Genomic DNA, 15,821 nt, shown 5'->3' on the forward strand with positions numbered 1-15,821 from the left:
GAAGCAATCATTTAGGGCTAGGGCTACGCCTGGTGCTGCCTCTCTGCCTGTTTCCACATGCAGCTGCCCCAGCTGGCCAGTCACCACCTGAATTTGGGGTTAGGGGTTTGGTCTGGGAAGGGCAAGCAACAACACTACACAGCAGAGAACATTCATGGAGATGTCCTGTGGTGTTCAGTGCTTAGGCCAGGTGTTCCTAAAGCTTAGTGCAGTGCTTCTGCATTATCATCTCATCCTCATTTCAAAGTTGTAGAAACAGGCTGAGAGACACTCCAATTTGCCTTACCAAAGTTACACAAGCCTGCTGTTCAGATGATGATTTGCAAGGACCCAGATTTGTGCCACCTCAAGTTCTTCTTCTGTAATACGGAAATAATGACATCACCTCTTAGATAACACTTATGTATGTGATTATTTGTTTTTTGCCTGTTTTCTACTCTAATTGTAAACTCCAGGAGGCACGGACTTTAGCTTATTCATGCTGTTGTCAGAGCCCAGAACAAGTGCCTGGCGCATAGTAGATGCCATAAATGTGTTAAAAATGGAAATGACATAAAATAAGCCCAGGCCAGACGCTGGCCCTTCTATCCGCGGGTACATTCTATTGCCTTAGTTTCCGACTTTCCCTCCACCCAAAGGAAGCCACCAGCCAAAGGAAGCCCTGGGCTGGGGAAAAGCATTGCTGGCCTTAGGGCAAGGTCGGCAAATCCGCAGGAGTATTGAGAACAGCCTCCAGGGGTCAGGCTGCAAGGCCATGGACTTGTCACCTTTTTTCAGGCTCAAGCCCCCAGGTTCCCTTTTTCTTTTTTCTCGGCAGAGCACAGCGCGGTGCTGCTTCCGAAGTTCCTGCAGAAAAGACCCCCGGCGAAGACCCGAAAACTTCTGGGGAAGGGGCACGGAAGGAGAACGGAGCATATGCCAGGCCCGGCCAAGTGGCGGAAGAGGAACGCTCAGCCGAGACAGCAGGTCGCAGTGGAGGGGGCCGAGGCCGGCGGCTTGAGGCTGGCGCGGACGCGGATTGGACGTAAGGGGGCGGAGCGAAGGTGGGCGGGGCCCGAGGGACGTCAGAAGGGCGTCAGGGGGCGGGGCGGGGCCGGGCGGTGCCTCCGGGCGGCTCCCGCGCTCCGGCCCCGCTCCACCTTAAGCGCTGGATTTCTTGAGCACCCGAGCTCTTAAGCCCGGGCACGGAGCCGCGCGCCCAGGGGGCGGGGCCTATCATGTAAATGAGGGGCGTGAGCCGGCGGGGCGTGGACCGGCGGGGCGTGGGCCGGCGGGGCCGGACGGCCGGGCGCTGACCTGACGTCAGGCGGGCCGCCCGGGCAGTTAGCTTGGCGGCGGCGGAGCGGCAGGATCGACGGCGCGAGTGGACCGCGCGGCGGGGCGCGGGGAGCGGCGGCGGCCGAGCCGGAGCAACATGGCGCCGGCGGGCGGGGGCGGGCGCCCGGGCGGCGGGCCGGCCCGAGGGCGCCTCCACCTGGTGGCGCTGGTTCTGCCGGTGCTGCTGTGGGCGCGGGGGGCCCGGGGCCAGGGAGACCCCCAGCAGAGCGCGATCCTTGGCATGCGGCTGGCGAGCTGCAACAAATCGTGTGGGATCAACCCGGATGGCATCATCTTTGTATCCGAGGGTAGCACGGTGAATCTGAGGCTGTACGGCCACCGGCTGGGCTCCATCTCTAGCAACCTGATCTCCTTCACCGAGGTGGACAACTCCGAGGCCCTCCACAACTCCACCCACTGCCCCGAGCTCACCAAGGACCTGGTCGTCCAGCAGCTGGTCAACGTGAGCCGCGGGAACACATCCGGGATGCTGGTGGTGCTCACCAAGTTCCTTCGAAGGAGCGAGAACATGAAGCTGTACGCGCTGTGCACCAGGGCCGCCGTGGACGGGCCCTGGCAGAGGTGGACCGATAAGGATTCGCTACTCTTCATGGTGGAGGAGGAGGGCAGGTTTCTGCCCCTCTGGCTGCACATACTTCTAGTTTTGGTGCTGTTAGTGCTGTCGGGCATCTTCTCTGGCCTCAACCTGGGGCTTATGGCCCTGGACCCCATGGAGCTGCGCATTGTCCAGAACTGTGGCACAGAGAAGGAGAGGCGCTATGCTCGCAAGATCGAGCCCATCCGGCGCAAGGGCAACTACCTGCTCTGCTCGCTGCTCCTGGGAAACGTGCTGGTCAACACTTCCCTCACCATCCTTCTGGACAACCTCATCGGGTCCGGACTCATGGCCGTGGCCTCCTCCACTATCGGCATTGTCATCTTTGGGGAGATCGTACCTCAGGCCCTATGCTCCCGGCACGGGTTGGCTGTGGGTGCCAACACAATCATTCTTACCAAATTCTTTATGTTACTCACCTTCCCTATCAGCTTTCCCATCAGCAAGCTCCTGGACTTTTTTCTGGGCCAGGAGATTCGCACTGTTTACAATCGGGAGAAGCTGATGGAGATGTTGAAGGTGACAGAGCCCTATAACGACCTCGTGAAAGAGGAACTAAATATGATCCAGGGTGCCTTGGAACTACGGACCAAAACTGTGGAGGACATCATGACTCAGCTCCACGACTGCTTCATGATCCGCAGCGATGCCATTCTGGACTTCAACACAATGTCCGAGATTATGGAGAGTGGCTATACCCGCATCCCTGTGTTTGAAGATGAACAGTCCAATATCGTAGACATTCTCTATGTCAAAGACTTGGCCTTCGTGGACCCCGATGACTGCACCCCACTCAAGACCATCACCCGCTTCTACAACCACCCCGTGCACTTTGTCTTCCATGACACCAAGCTGGATGCCATGCTGGAGGAGTTCAAGAAAGGTAAGGTCTGAGCTGCATTCCCAGCTAACTTTGGTCACACTCGGGCCTGTTTTACATCTGCTGATCATAAATGTTCCTTTAATGGGACTCTGTCCCTTTGCCCATGATTTTCTACACCTCTGAGGTGACAGATATTTGCGGGAGCAAAAGCAATTCTTAAGCATCTGCTGTCTGCCAGTTCCTGTGCTTTGCTTCAGGTGAACCAAAGCTGATAAGACACTTGCCTACTTGGAGGATGGAGCAAGACCTCAGGGAGCTATCGAAGCAGGACAGATGAAAGCAGATACCTTAAGAAGGCCAACACAGGGGCAAAGACATTAAATCAGGGAGCATGCAAATCTGATTGAGACAGCCTGGGGAAGGGGCTGGGGAACTGGGAAAACCTTCACAGCCGAGGGAGTGTTGGAGGACAGCCTTAAAATTGGAGAGACTCGGTACTTGAGGTAGAGAGAACCCCAGGAGCAAAAAGGATATACTTGTGTCCCAGCAGATGGTCCTGTTCTGGGGGGATATAGGCTCTGCTGATGAGTGGTCAGTGGGGAAGAGCCTGAAGGTCAGGACGGTAAGTTTGCTAGGAGCTAGGAGCTATGGAAGGTTTGTGAACAGGGGGTGACATCACTGGAGCTCCTAGCCCACAGGAGCTGATTGGGAGCTCAGAACGGTGCCAAGTAATGCTTTTTGCTCTTCAACAGAAGCAAGCAGATTAAGTTTAGGTTATTGTTCTGCCTTTCTCAGGCATCAAACATAAGTTTCCCTCCTGTGGTCTGCTAGAATCTTCAGCTGGCCTTGCATTCCCTGCGTTTTTCTCTCTCATGGGTTCTTGACCTGTTCTCAGGTTGTCAGAAGCACTTGGAGGGTTTATTCACCAGCCTCAAAGATTGGGGCACACACCCCTTTCCTTCCAACCATCTTTCTTCCCACCTCTGCCATTTCAAGCCCTTAGGGTGGCAGTAAACAAGCCAATTATGGAATAAACCCCTCCTAGGCCACAGAGAATGAGGAGGCAGAAAGGGAAGCTTTTTGTGAAGGAATGGGGGAGGGGAAGAGCTCATTCTAAACCCAGGACTTTGCTTGTTAAGCCTCCCAGGCCACCTAGGGCCAGGAGGAACTTCTGAACCCTAGCTGGGAGCAAGCCCCATACCCTTGTTGTCAGTTTTTCTGGAACAGAACGTTGGTGGGATAGGAGGAGCTGGCCTGGCCAGGTTTGGTCTGAAAAGATGCTTGGGTCACTGCCAGGATAGCAGATTGGTACCTAGTCTTTTCCAGTTTGACAGAGTGCATCTCAGCACCAGGGCTAAGGAGGACTTGAATAATGTAAGCCCCAATGGAGACTGCACGGGGATTGGAGGGACGGACAGAGGTGGCTGGTGGTGATGGTACAGCCTCCCCAGATCTTTGAAGTGTAGACCCCAGAACCTGTTTTTCCCAGGTACCCAAGCCTGGGGCAGAAGAGCAATGAGGCTCTGTGCTCCACTCCTACCCTGCAGCCTCTGGGCTCTGAGGACTTCTATGCCCTTGATCTGGAACCAGGTTAGAACTCAACAGGGCAGCTTGCTCCTGAGCACCTCTACGGTCTTTGGGACTGTTGGTGGTGACCCACCCAACAATCATGTTTGAATCATTCAGCCTGGCTCTGGATCCAGCCAGAACGAGTGGGCTTGGCCAGACTTCCCAGCCCCTGATCAGTAGGGCTGAGCTGTCACAGGGTAGGAGCTTCTGAGTCTTGGGGGCAGGGCCATCTTTGGACTCTTGTAAAGAGAAAAGAAAGAAAAGAGAGAGAGAGAAAACCACTTCATGAAGCTAGGAAAACAGAGCTAGCATCTCTCAGGCCTGAGCTCTACTGAGTGGAGCCCTCCGTATGCCAGCTCTCCTTAGGAGAAGAGATGCTGATAATTCCATGGACATGCAGGTGCACTTTGCCCAGTGCAGCACGAAGCCCTGAAGATGTGGGTGTGACAGGATGGATGGTCACCCCGATGAACATACCCTGGGCTTCATGCTGTCACCTCCCAGTTTCTAGTCTCAACTCACTGCCATACTGTTCCTCACCGCCACCCCCCCCCACCCCCGTGCCCCGCCAGTGTGGCCTCTTCCAGATTTTTCCATTTGGCATCTACCTTTTAAGTCTGAGGGCATCTAGGACATGGTAAACCAAGTGTAAACATGTGACCTCAGAGATTTTGTTTACAAATCTGGTGTTTGGGAGGCTTCTTTCTTAGCTGAGAAAAACAATTGAGCCAGCATTGTCAGTACCATCAAAATCAGAGCTGGGGTGCCTGTACTTCAGTGGACTTTTCAGCACCTCCAAGTTGGGTGAGGGCCCTAAGCTCTACCTGAGTCTTACAAAGTCATTTTGATTCCTCCTTGCTCTGCAACATTACAAGCTCCTTGAGGGTAGGGATCCTGTCCTGTTAGTATTTTCACCACTCAGTGCCTTAAGAGAGGAACAGTAAATACTTGTTACCCAATGAATAAGTGGATGAACGAACGAATGAATGAATGAATAACAAATGATTGGACGACTGGCAAGCCCTACTGGCATTCTTGCTGTTCCTGGAATACACCATGATGCTCCCACCCTGGGGCCTTTGCCCTGGCTGTTTCCTCAGTTGGAATGTTCTTCCATAGATGCCTCATTTTTTCCCTTCCCTAATGTCTGCTTCAACTTCACCTTCTTGGTGAGGTCTTCCTGTTACCCTGTTCAGAACTGTAACTCTTATCCCACCCTGACCTTTCTGATTTCCCTGCCCAGTGCTGATTTTTCTTTTTCTCATAGCACGTATGACTTTATAACAGCCGTGTAATATATGAATTTGCCATGTTGTTTATTGTCATCTCCTCCCATTCTAATATTAGTTCCAAAGGGCAGGGTGCTCTGATTTGCTCACCGATGAGTCCCTAGCCTGTGGAATGGTTCTTGGCACAGAGCAGACCTCAATAAAAAGTCACCGAATGAGTGAATGACTTGTCAGGTTTGAGAGAGAGTTATCCCTATTTCAGTAGTTTTAGGTTTTGAAGGGCTGATAAGGGATAAAGAAAAATGGGTGCTTGACTTTTCCAGCTGCACCAAGAAAGGCAGGAGGAGCTCCTGCAATGATGCGTATTCATGGTTTGGGTCCGGGACTGAGGAGCACAGCTTGAGGTCTTGAGTGTGATGCATGCCTTTCCCCATGCCTTAGTTTCTCTGTAAGTGGTCTTTGACCATCAGGAGTTTACATAGCTTCATGAATTAATATTAATAAATCATGAATATGCTCCTGCACACTGAGAGACAGGCATGGGGCTGGGCTTTTCCTACACTAAGGCAAGGGGCTTCCAGCTGCTTCTGCTTCTCAACTCAAGGCAATTATCATTAGATATGTATTGAATCCATATTGTGTGCCAGACACAGTGCCAGGTGCTGCAGGACCTCAGGATTAAGGCTGTCTAGTTGGTGAGAGCTGTTAGGGCACTTAGAAAGGCTGGTGCAATTTGCACTTTGGCCTTTCCACTTAAACCTCACCTAGAATCGTTTACAGTACAGGGTGTTGTGGTTGAATTTGTTTGTAGCTCGAAATCTTAGAACAAAAGCTCCCTGGGCTATTCCTGGCCCAGCTGCATTTTTCCTGCCCGCAGATGCTCTCCCAGACCCTGATGGAAAGCATGAATGAACTCTCCACAAGGAGGTCCATGAGGTCAGGAGATCAAGTTCAACATTGAAGCCTACCTCCCAGCTTTCCACTCTGCCCCTCCTTCTGTGACATTCCTACCTCTCCGAGGCACTTTGCTTCTCTTTAGTCATCCTATCTTTCCGCACCCACTTTATAACCTCTAGCCCCTGTAAAGAGCTGGGTTAAGTTAAAGCCAGCTCTGTCACTGACCCATGAAGTGACCTTGGACCTATTAGGCTCTTCATAGAAAGTTTGTGGGTTATATATTGGAGGGAAAAAACTAGAAATCATTTCATCAAAATTCCTCCCGTATTTCCATGTATGGATGCCACATTATACAACCGCCACTTACTTTTATTCCTTAAACAACTTTATAAAGTCAAGAAAAAAAAAATACTGCATGATTTTGCATCTGTTAGGAATCAGAGAGGACTCACACAGTCCGGTTCATAGTACTATCAGAGGAACAGACATGTAGGGTTTAGCTATACACAGCTCAGGTAGGTACAGTAGGGCCACGGAAGGCCAGGCTTGAGATGTGCCTCTGAAGTCCAAACAACAGGACTCTGATCTTCACGGAGATGTCGGGGCTGGCAAGTGGTTGTGAACAGCTGAGGTTTCTGGTTGGGGTTCAAGTTGACAGTGTTGTCATGTAGTTGTCATGTATTGTAGTATAAGTGGGGAGAGGAGGAAGCAGAGCCAGTTTGGTAAGGGTGGGAGAAAGGGTGTAGTGGTAAATAATAATGGTGTGACCTTTTATTGGACACCTCTTTGCCCGCCTTGTGCACACTTGACTGTGGATCCAGATTGCCTGGGCATTTTTCTTAAAATGCAGATTTGAGCCCAGTGGGTCTGGGTGTGGCCTGAGAGGCTGCTCTCAGATGCTGCTCTCAGATGATGCCTACACTGCTGGTTGTGGGCCCCACTGAACAGCATGAAGATGCAGCCCATCTTGGCAGGCGTGCAGGTGGAAGTGCCCTTCTGGGGCTTGGAAGTGAGGCCAGGACCAGTTGAAGAGGTCTGGAGCCAGCCAGGAGTAGGCCGAACGTGCGGAGAAGGCAACAGCCTGGCCAAAGTGGCTCCTGGGAGAGACGGGAAAGAGCCAAGCAGGAATGGTTTGGGGAGCCTCCTGGAGAGGTCAGATTGGGTGAGGGCTGAGCATAGATGGTGGGATGGACAGCTGAGTCAGAGGGTACTGGGAGAGGGCAGCCTCAAGGGTGGGGATCTAAGGCAGCTATGCACCTGGTCTCAGACAGCTCCACCTGGGAACAGTCTGAACTGGGCTGGTGATTTGATCTCGGGAAGCTGCCTGGAGGCAAGTGTTTCTGAGAGTGGCAGGGGCTGCCTGCTAGGGCAGGGGTGCCAGTGGGGCAGCTGACAACACACTGGCCAGGCTCCTCCTCACTTTTTCTTCAGTGTGGTGCTTGTGGGCAGGGAACCTGGCACCTCTTCCCCTGGCTGGCTTCGTGCCGTCTGTGGGCGGCTTTTGCCTGGGAGCCAGGACTGGGCGCTGTTTCCCCAGTCCTCTATATGCAGTTATGTCCTAAAGCTCTCTTGTGTCCTGGAAGGCACTGTCTTACATCTACGTCCTAATAAGAGTTTCTTAGATCATAACCAAGATCATAGCGCTGTTTACATCTCCGTCACATATTTTTCATTAGAAAGCCTAGCTCCAGAGTTTTCCTGGACTCCTCTGGTCAGCACGGGAGGGACTGAACAGATGTTTAACCTTGAAAATAGATGAGAACGTGAAAACACAAAACCACAGGACGTTCTATAGGAGAAATAGATGAGGGACAGGGATTTTTCTTGGGAAGCCTGGACACTCTAGAGGAGGTGATGTTGCTCCTGGATCTTCAAGAGTGAATAGATACAGCTTTTCCTACCTCTGTGCCTCTAGTTCTGGAAGAACTTGAACTAGACCATAGGATGAAGAATGAGCTTATCATAAGTTTAACTTATGGTAAACTGCTTTTATGTATTGTGACTGCTTCTTAACCATTTCTAAAAGGATTTCAAGGTCAGGCCACCACATGCCTTCTCTCTCCACTGCTTCCTGCAAGTTAATGCTGTCACCCAGATGAACTAGGGGAATAGAACAGCAAGGACATCCTGAGCAAAGGATTGGGGCCTCAAATTGTAGGTTCCCTCTAGTCTCAGTCTCCTGAGGGCAGGGGCAGTGAAGTGTTTATCAGACACTCTATTAAAAGGCCACTACAGCCAGGGGGGAGAGTGTGTACAGGTGGGGAGGGTGAACCAAGCCCTTCTGTCACTGTCACGATCACTGATTTTGGCATGGTCACCTGGTTCTTTCAGTCCAGGCTATGGGGAGGGCCTGGCGCCTTTCTTGTCCTAAGCTGGCTCTCTCTCAAAGCCTCCCTTTTGTCTTAGGGATTTTTCTGAATTTCTCAGTAGAACTTGGCAGGAGAATGTGAGGATTACAGAATTTCCCCCAGGTGCCCAGATGGTCCTCAGCTACAAGGATGGGGAGCAGCTTTCTGGTGCTGTTGCTGCCGTTTTACCCACCCCATTCTCTCCTCTGAGCCATTCTGCCGCTGTGGGCACAGCTGGCCTGCCCTGTACCTCCGATGACCCCTCTCGTCACCCCTGAGTGTGCTGAGACATCCTGCTGTCAAAGGCTTGGTGGCTCATTTTGTAGTCCAGAGTCTGGACTCAGTCTATTTCTGTTCATTTATTATGTGATTTTCTTTTTACTAGTGGTTATTATTAAAAAAATACATCTCATTACCAGAACTTTAGAAAACACAAAAATCTACAAAACAATCCATGAGCTTGAGACCTAGAAAGAACTACTTTTAATATTTTGAGTTATTGCAATAACTCTTTTAGAAATTTAATACAAGGTTTGTTTGTTTATTTTAAGTTAAAAAAATCTTGAAACAGCAAGATGAAAACCATTTTCATTTTTATAGCATGCTCTCTCCCATTAGCTGCCTGTGTGTATTTTCATGTTGAAATCATGGTCTACCTATAATTTGGAACACTGTTTAGATTGGATCTTAAGATTTCTCTTCTGATAAACAATGAAATTCTTTTTTTTATCTCTGGGATTCTGGGGAGGAACATTTGGGAGGATTTCCACAGGCTAAGGGCCAGAGCAGTACTGTGGTAACAAGGTGAACCCGGAGGGCTGGGGTGTGCAGCCCTAGCCTCCTTTGCCCGGGTTAAACCTGGTATTGCTGGAGCATTCCCCGGAGGGGACAGAGTCTCTTCCAGCTGCAGGGCCCGCTCACCTGGACCTGGACAGGGTTCTCGACAGACTGGTTTCCTGGGCTCTCTGGAATGCTTGGTCTCTGGCCAGCAGGCAGCCAGGAGCCCGGAGTGGACAGAGGTTCTTCTCTCCCCCTTCCCACCTCAGGCAGGCTCACTCCCACACATATCCACTATGCTCACACGCATTCATCCCCCTACAGATATTCACACACACAGAGATAGGTTCATATAGACACAGTCACCGCCCCCCCCCCCCCACCGCAACACACAGACAGGCTCGCACAGACAGACACATCTCCCCCCACACAGAAACAGGCTCACTCCTATACACACTTACCACCCCCCGCCCCCTCCCACCCACACACACAGATAAGGTCACTCCCACATAACACTTATCCCCACAAGGACAGGCTCACTCCCACATACATTCACTACATACACACACTCAACACCCCCTGCACAAAGATAAGCTCACGCGCATACACGCTCACCCCTCATAGGTGTGTTTAAACGCACACCCACACATACAGGCAGGCTGACTCAAATACACATTTCCCCCCCACACATACACACGCATGCTCGCACACATGCACTGTCACGGTTTTAAACATACATTCATGTCTCATCAAACTTCCCTAGGAGTTGTTTAAAAAGTGAACAAATGCTTATGCAGTGGTGTTTATTTCATGAGAGGCTCAAAATAGTGACTGGCTCTTGGTCTCAGAAAAATTTCTGTTTGGTTGCTGGTGGTTTGGTCATCCACATTAATGACAGTATCTGGCTCAGGTTGTGGTGAGGACCAAATGAAGTAAGGCACGTAAAGTGCTTAGCTCAGTGCCTAGAACCATGTCATCATGCAATAAATGTTCACTATTTTAAAAATTACTATTATTACTGTCCAAAAGGCACCTCAGTTAGCATTGACACCAGCTTGGGCCACGGTGATTCTCACACTGGCTCAGGTGGCAGGTTGCCCCACTGTCTGGGCGTGGTGCCTTTCTTGGAATTGTGAATACACTGAGGTCAAAAGAGCCCACTCCACTCCAGTATATAATTACATACTAATTTAGATACTATCTTATCCCAACCCTTGTGTATATATGAAGGGTAACAGAAGCCAGAGCTTAAGAAAAAAAAATATGGAAGAGAAACTTAAAACTGAGGCATTTCTCCTCATTTACTTAATAATTTGTTTCCTGCAAATTGGAAAAAGTTAAGCTTACCATCCTCATTGCCAGCACATTTGTATTCTAAGGGTAGGAGCATAATCTAAGGATGGCTGCTTAGGAGGTAGGAGGGCCTGGCCACATGGACCTATTGCACCTTTATTTGGGTCAGAATTTATCAGTCGCCTGCTCCCTCCCTGGTATCCCAGTAAAGGATGGAAGAGGCTACGATCTGAAAGCAGCAGAGATAGAGGGGGATCCAAGAGAAAACAGACTCCCCGGGAAGCCAACCCCAGAGCTCTGGAAAGACAGAGCAGAGAGCATAAAGAAGGAAGATGTCTTCATTAATAGTTAACCTTTATTAAATACTTAACTAGTCCTCCAAGTGTTAGTGTTGGGAAACTGAGACTCAGAGAAGCTGAGAATCTTCCCCAGTGAGGTGACAACTAAGTGGCAACCCAAACTGCTCCCCTCCAGAGTCAGGCTCTTGATCGCTGTTATTAATGAGGTTGTAGACATAATGAAAGAGATCAGAAGATTCAGGTTCTCTAATAACTCCAGGTTGGAAATTTTACTGTCAGTTCTAGGTTTCTTTTTTAAGATTTTACTTATTTATTTTTTAGAGAGAGAGCAAGGGAGGTATAAAGAAAGGGAGAGAAACATCAGTCAGTTGCCTCTTGCACACCCCCAACCAGGGACCTGACCTGCAAACCAGGCATGTGCCCTGACTAGAATTCGAACTGGTGACTTTTCAGTCTCTTGGGACAGTGCCCAACCCACTGAGCCACACCAGTCAGGATGGTCAGTTCTAGATTTTTAAAATTGAGATACAAGTGATATATAACATTATGTAAGTTTCAGGTATATAAAATAATGATTTTATATTTGTATATATTGTAAAATGGTCATCACATTACGTGTCATTAACATGTATCACCACATATAGTTACAAATTGTTTTTCCTTGTGATGAGAACCTATAAGATGTACTTACTCTCTTAGCAACTTTGAAATACACAATTCAGTATTATTAACCACAGTCACCATACTGTACATTATATCCCAGGACTTATCTATCTTATAAATAGAAGTTTGTACCTTTTGACCCCTTCACCATTTTGCTGCCGCCACCTCCCACCTCTGGCAACCACACCTAGATTTGCTTTAAAGTGAACTTTTCATTGAAGCAAAGTACATAAATCGTAAGTGTACAACTTGATAGATTTTTATAAAGGAACACCCTTGTGTACCACTGAGTCAGGAAACAGACCATTGGCAATGCCTAGAAATCCTCCCCCAGTAACCAAATTTCCTGCCCCAAACACTGCCCTTGCCCCCAAATGATCCGAGTTAATTTTTTAATTAACTTTTATAAATGAATCATATAATATGTGCTCTTTTGTGTCTGGTTCCTGCTGCCGTAGCACTAAGGTTATGAGTTTCACTTGTGTTTTGTACACCTGTAGTTCAGTCTATTTTTGTTGCTGAAGAGTATTCCATGATAGAAATATTCCATAATGGTACTGTTGATGGGTATTTGGATTGCTTGTAGTTTGAGACGATTGCAAATCATGCCACTGAGAACACTCGTGTGTGTGGTTTTTGGTGACTGTATGAGGGCATTTCCTTTGGCAATATCTCTGGGAATAGAATTGCTAGGGCCCAGTACAGGCGCAGATAAGACAGTATTCCGGAGAGCTCATGTCTGTTCTCATGCCTATCCCCACAACACTGGTATTGTCAGCCATTTATTTATTTTATTTTAGCAAATCAGGTAGGTGTGTGCTACTATCTCATTGTGATTTTCATATTGATTTCCCTGGTAACTAAAGATGAGCACATTTTCATATGCTTATCATCCATTATGGTTAATGCTTTTGATATCCTGTATCAGATTCTAATGAGTCTTAATATCTGGTGATTTCAAGTGCTCTGTTCTTTGTTCTTCAAGATGGTATTGACTGTTCTTAGCTTTTCTCCTGGGAATTTTATGAAATTGCATTGAATCTAGGGGTCAGCTTGAAGGCTTGACATCTTTATAATAGTCTTCTGATCCTCAAGCATAGTGACCCCTCCATGATTTATGTGTTCTGAATTTCTTTCAGTGTTTTATTGTTTTCTGTGTAGAAGTCTTACACATCTTTTCTTAGATTTATTCTTAGGTATTTGGTGATTTTAAGTGGTATCTTTAAATTTTTATTGTCCCCATTTGCTGCAGATTGTTCCAACTGGGGGTAGGCTGCAGTTCAATCCTGGCGCTAATCACCAGGGATTATCATTGGACCCCATAGGTCTGGGGGCTCAGCCCTCTACCTGCAGACACCAGTCATAAGTGGGGTTCCCGCTACTTGTGCATTTTTGACCAACCAGCTATAAATTTGGCGGCTCCCACAACTCCCCTCAGGTTCAGTAATTCACTGAATGACTCACAATGACTCAGGAAAGTGGCACACTTATGGTTAGCTTTATCTTAAAGGATAAACATGTGATGAGGGCTGGAACGGTCTAGGAGGCAGAGCTTCCCTGCCCTCTGTCCCGGAATCAGGATATGTCATCTTCTTGATGCATCAATTTGTTCACCATTCAAGAAACTCCACTGAATGTTAGTCTAGAGTTTTTATCAAGATTTCATTACCTAGGCATGATTGGTTCAGTTTTTTTTCCTTTAAGATTTTATTTATTTATTTTTAGAGAGAGGGGAAGGGAGGGAGAAAAATATTGATGTGAGAGAGAAACATCGATCAGTTGCCTCTGATGTCTGTCTAGGCTGAGGCCGCAACCCAGACATGTGCTCCGCCCCCAGGAATCAAACCTGCAACCTTTTGCTTTGCAGCAGGACACCCAACCAACTGAGCCACACTGGTCAGGGCAGATTAAATTATTGATTGAACTTAATCCCCAGCTCCCCACCTCCCTTCCCTGGAGGTAGGGCAGCTGAAAGTTCCTCGCTTGGTTTTACTGGTGACCAGCCCCATCTAGGGGTCCACCCAGAGTCCTGTCATTCCCGTAACAAAGATACCACGATTACTCAGGAAATTCCAAGGGCTTTTGAATCTGTGCCAGGAACCAGGGTCAAAGACCAAAGAACAATATTCTTTGTTGTACCACGCAAGTATAGAGAAATAATAGTTAATTTTTGTATAGTGACCTTGACTCCATTGGCCTTGCTAAATTCACTCATTAATTCTAATAGTTTATTTATTTATTTTTAATATATAAATTAAATTGGGTGAGGACCCAAGGATATGTTTATTAATTTTAGAAAGGAAGGTGGGGAGAGAGAGAAACATCAGTGTGAGAGAAAAACATCGATTGCTTGCCTCCTGTTGGTGCCCCAACCAGGGATTGAACCCACAACCTAGGTATGTGTGTTGACTGGGGATGGAACCTGCAACCTTTTGGTATATGGCATGATGCTCCGACCAACTGAGCAACTGAGCAACTGAGCAACTTGACCAAGAAGTTTATTTTAGATTTTCTATACACATAATTATGTTGCCTGTGAATAATGAGGTTTTATTTAATTACTGCTAAACTTTATACATTTTATATCTTGTTCTTGCCTTATTCACGGGCAAGGACATCTAGGATCATGTTGACTGGTGACAGTGGACATCATTATCTCATTCTATGTCTCAAGAAAAAGCTTTTAAAATTTGTCACTATGTGCTCTGGCTGATGTGGCTTAGTGGATGGAATGCCAGTCTGGGTATAGAAAGGTCACTGGTTCGATTCCTGGTTGGGGCACATGCCTGCGTTGTGGGCCACATCCCCAGCTGGGGGTATGTGAGAGGCAACAGATCAATGTATCTCTCATACATTGATGTTTTTCTCTCTCTCTCTCCTCTCTTTCTAAAAATAAATAGATAAGTAAATCTTTTTTAAAAGTTGTCATTATGCATGATTTTGCTGGCAATGGAAGTCATGTTCTTTTACAGAGTCCCGAGGAAAGTATTCCAACAGACCCACGCATGGGGGGTTGTGGCATGGTAAGGCTAGAAGGCTGCCCTTGGGTGCCCAGTGTCATGTTCCATCTCCGTTCATCCTGCCATTGAAAAAGTCCAGCTTCATCTTTACCAAGGCCAAAACAAAGGCCAGTGTCCAAAGATTCTGTGCCATTAGTTCGGCAAAAGTAGTCTCTCTTCCTGTATACAGGGAGCTCAGCGCCGTTCTTGGTAGTGATCTCTTGCTGTGCTGCTGTACCCAAGCTCCTGCTTTGAACCTGTGTTTGAAATCCATGTGGCTGCTAAGGCCACATGGTTCATAAGGAGAGAGAATCCACCAAGGAAAAGGCTGAGTGCTTCTTGCTGGGCAAGAGAGAGGGTCTGAGAGAGAAAGAGACAGGGAGAGAAAGCTCTTTGTTAGCTGGGATTATATTATTTGTGGGTTGGGAAGGATCAGCTTTTTCAAAATAACCAATCGACTTCCCAAGTTTTCCAGGCTTCTGATGCATCCACCACCTAAACAATCCATTTCCTAGATCTACTGGGTTTGTAAGTCTTACTCAATCTAATCTTTTCCCCAGGCTAGACTGACAGGCCTCTGTGGTTGCCATCTTGGCTCCTACTACATACGTATTTACCTCCCCCTTGTTTTGTCCTTTCCCCCAGTGATCTGTGGAACCCACGTGATTTCCTAGGGAGTATGTGAAACAGTAAGTTCCTAGGGAAGCTTGAAGGCTTATGCTCCCTAGTTGATTATGCTTAGTAATATCTGATTCCCTTTATTCCTTTCCTTTATTAATATTTAGTTTCCTACCCTAGCAACTTGCTGTGATTTTTTTTTTGATAGATTCTCTTTATCAGATCAACCAAATTTCCTTCTTTTCCTAGTTTGCTAAGAGTTTTTATACTGAATAGATGTTGAGTTTTACCAAATCCTTTTTTTTAAAAAAGATTTTATTTATTTTTAGAGAGAGGGGAAGGGAGGGAGAAAGAGAGGGAGAGAAATATCAGT

General features: G+C 47.9%; 1 protein-coding gene across 2 annotated transcripts in view; it reads left to right on the top strand.

Moving 5' to 3' along the window:
* Nucleotides 1-1,414: 1,414 nt before the first annotated feature.
* Nucleotides 1,415-15,821, top strand: part of CNNM4 (cyclin and CBS domain divalent metal cation transport mediator 4) — a 36,683-nt gene continuing 22,276 nt past the window's right edge. For both annotated transcript variants that reach the window (XM_054586032.1, XM_054586041.1), the window contains exon 1: nucleotides 1,415-2,816. In XM_054586032.1, the coding sequence (XP_054442007.1) occupies nucleotides 1,415-2,816 (1,402 nt within the window). The remainder of the gene's footprint in view (nucleotides 2,817-15,821) is intronic.

The sequence above is a fragment of the Pteronotus mesoamericanus genome, unplaced genomic scaffold (genome assembly GCF_021234165.1).
Source record: "Pteronotus mesoamericanus isolate MK-2021 breed Mesoamerican mustached bat unplaced genomic scaffold, CSHL_Meso_final contig_121, whole genome shotgun sequence".
Lineage (NCBI taxonomy): Eukaryota > Metazoa > Chordata > Mammalia > Chiroptera > Mormoopidae > Pteronotus > Pteronotus mesoamericanus.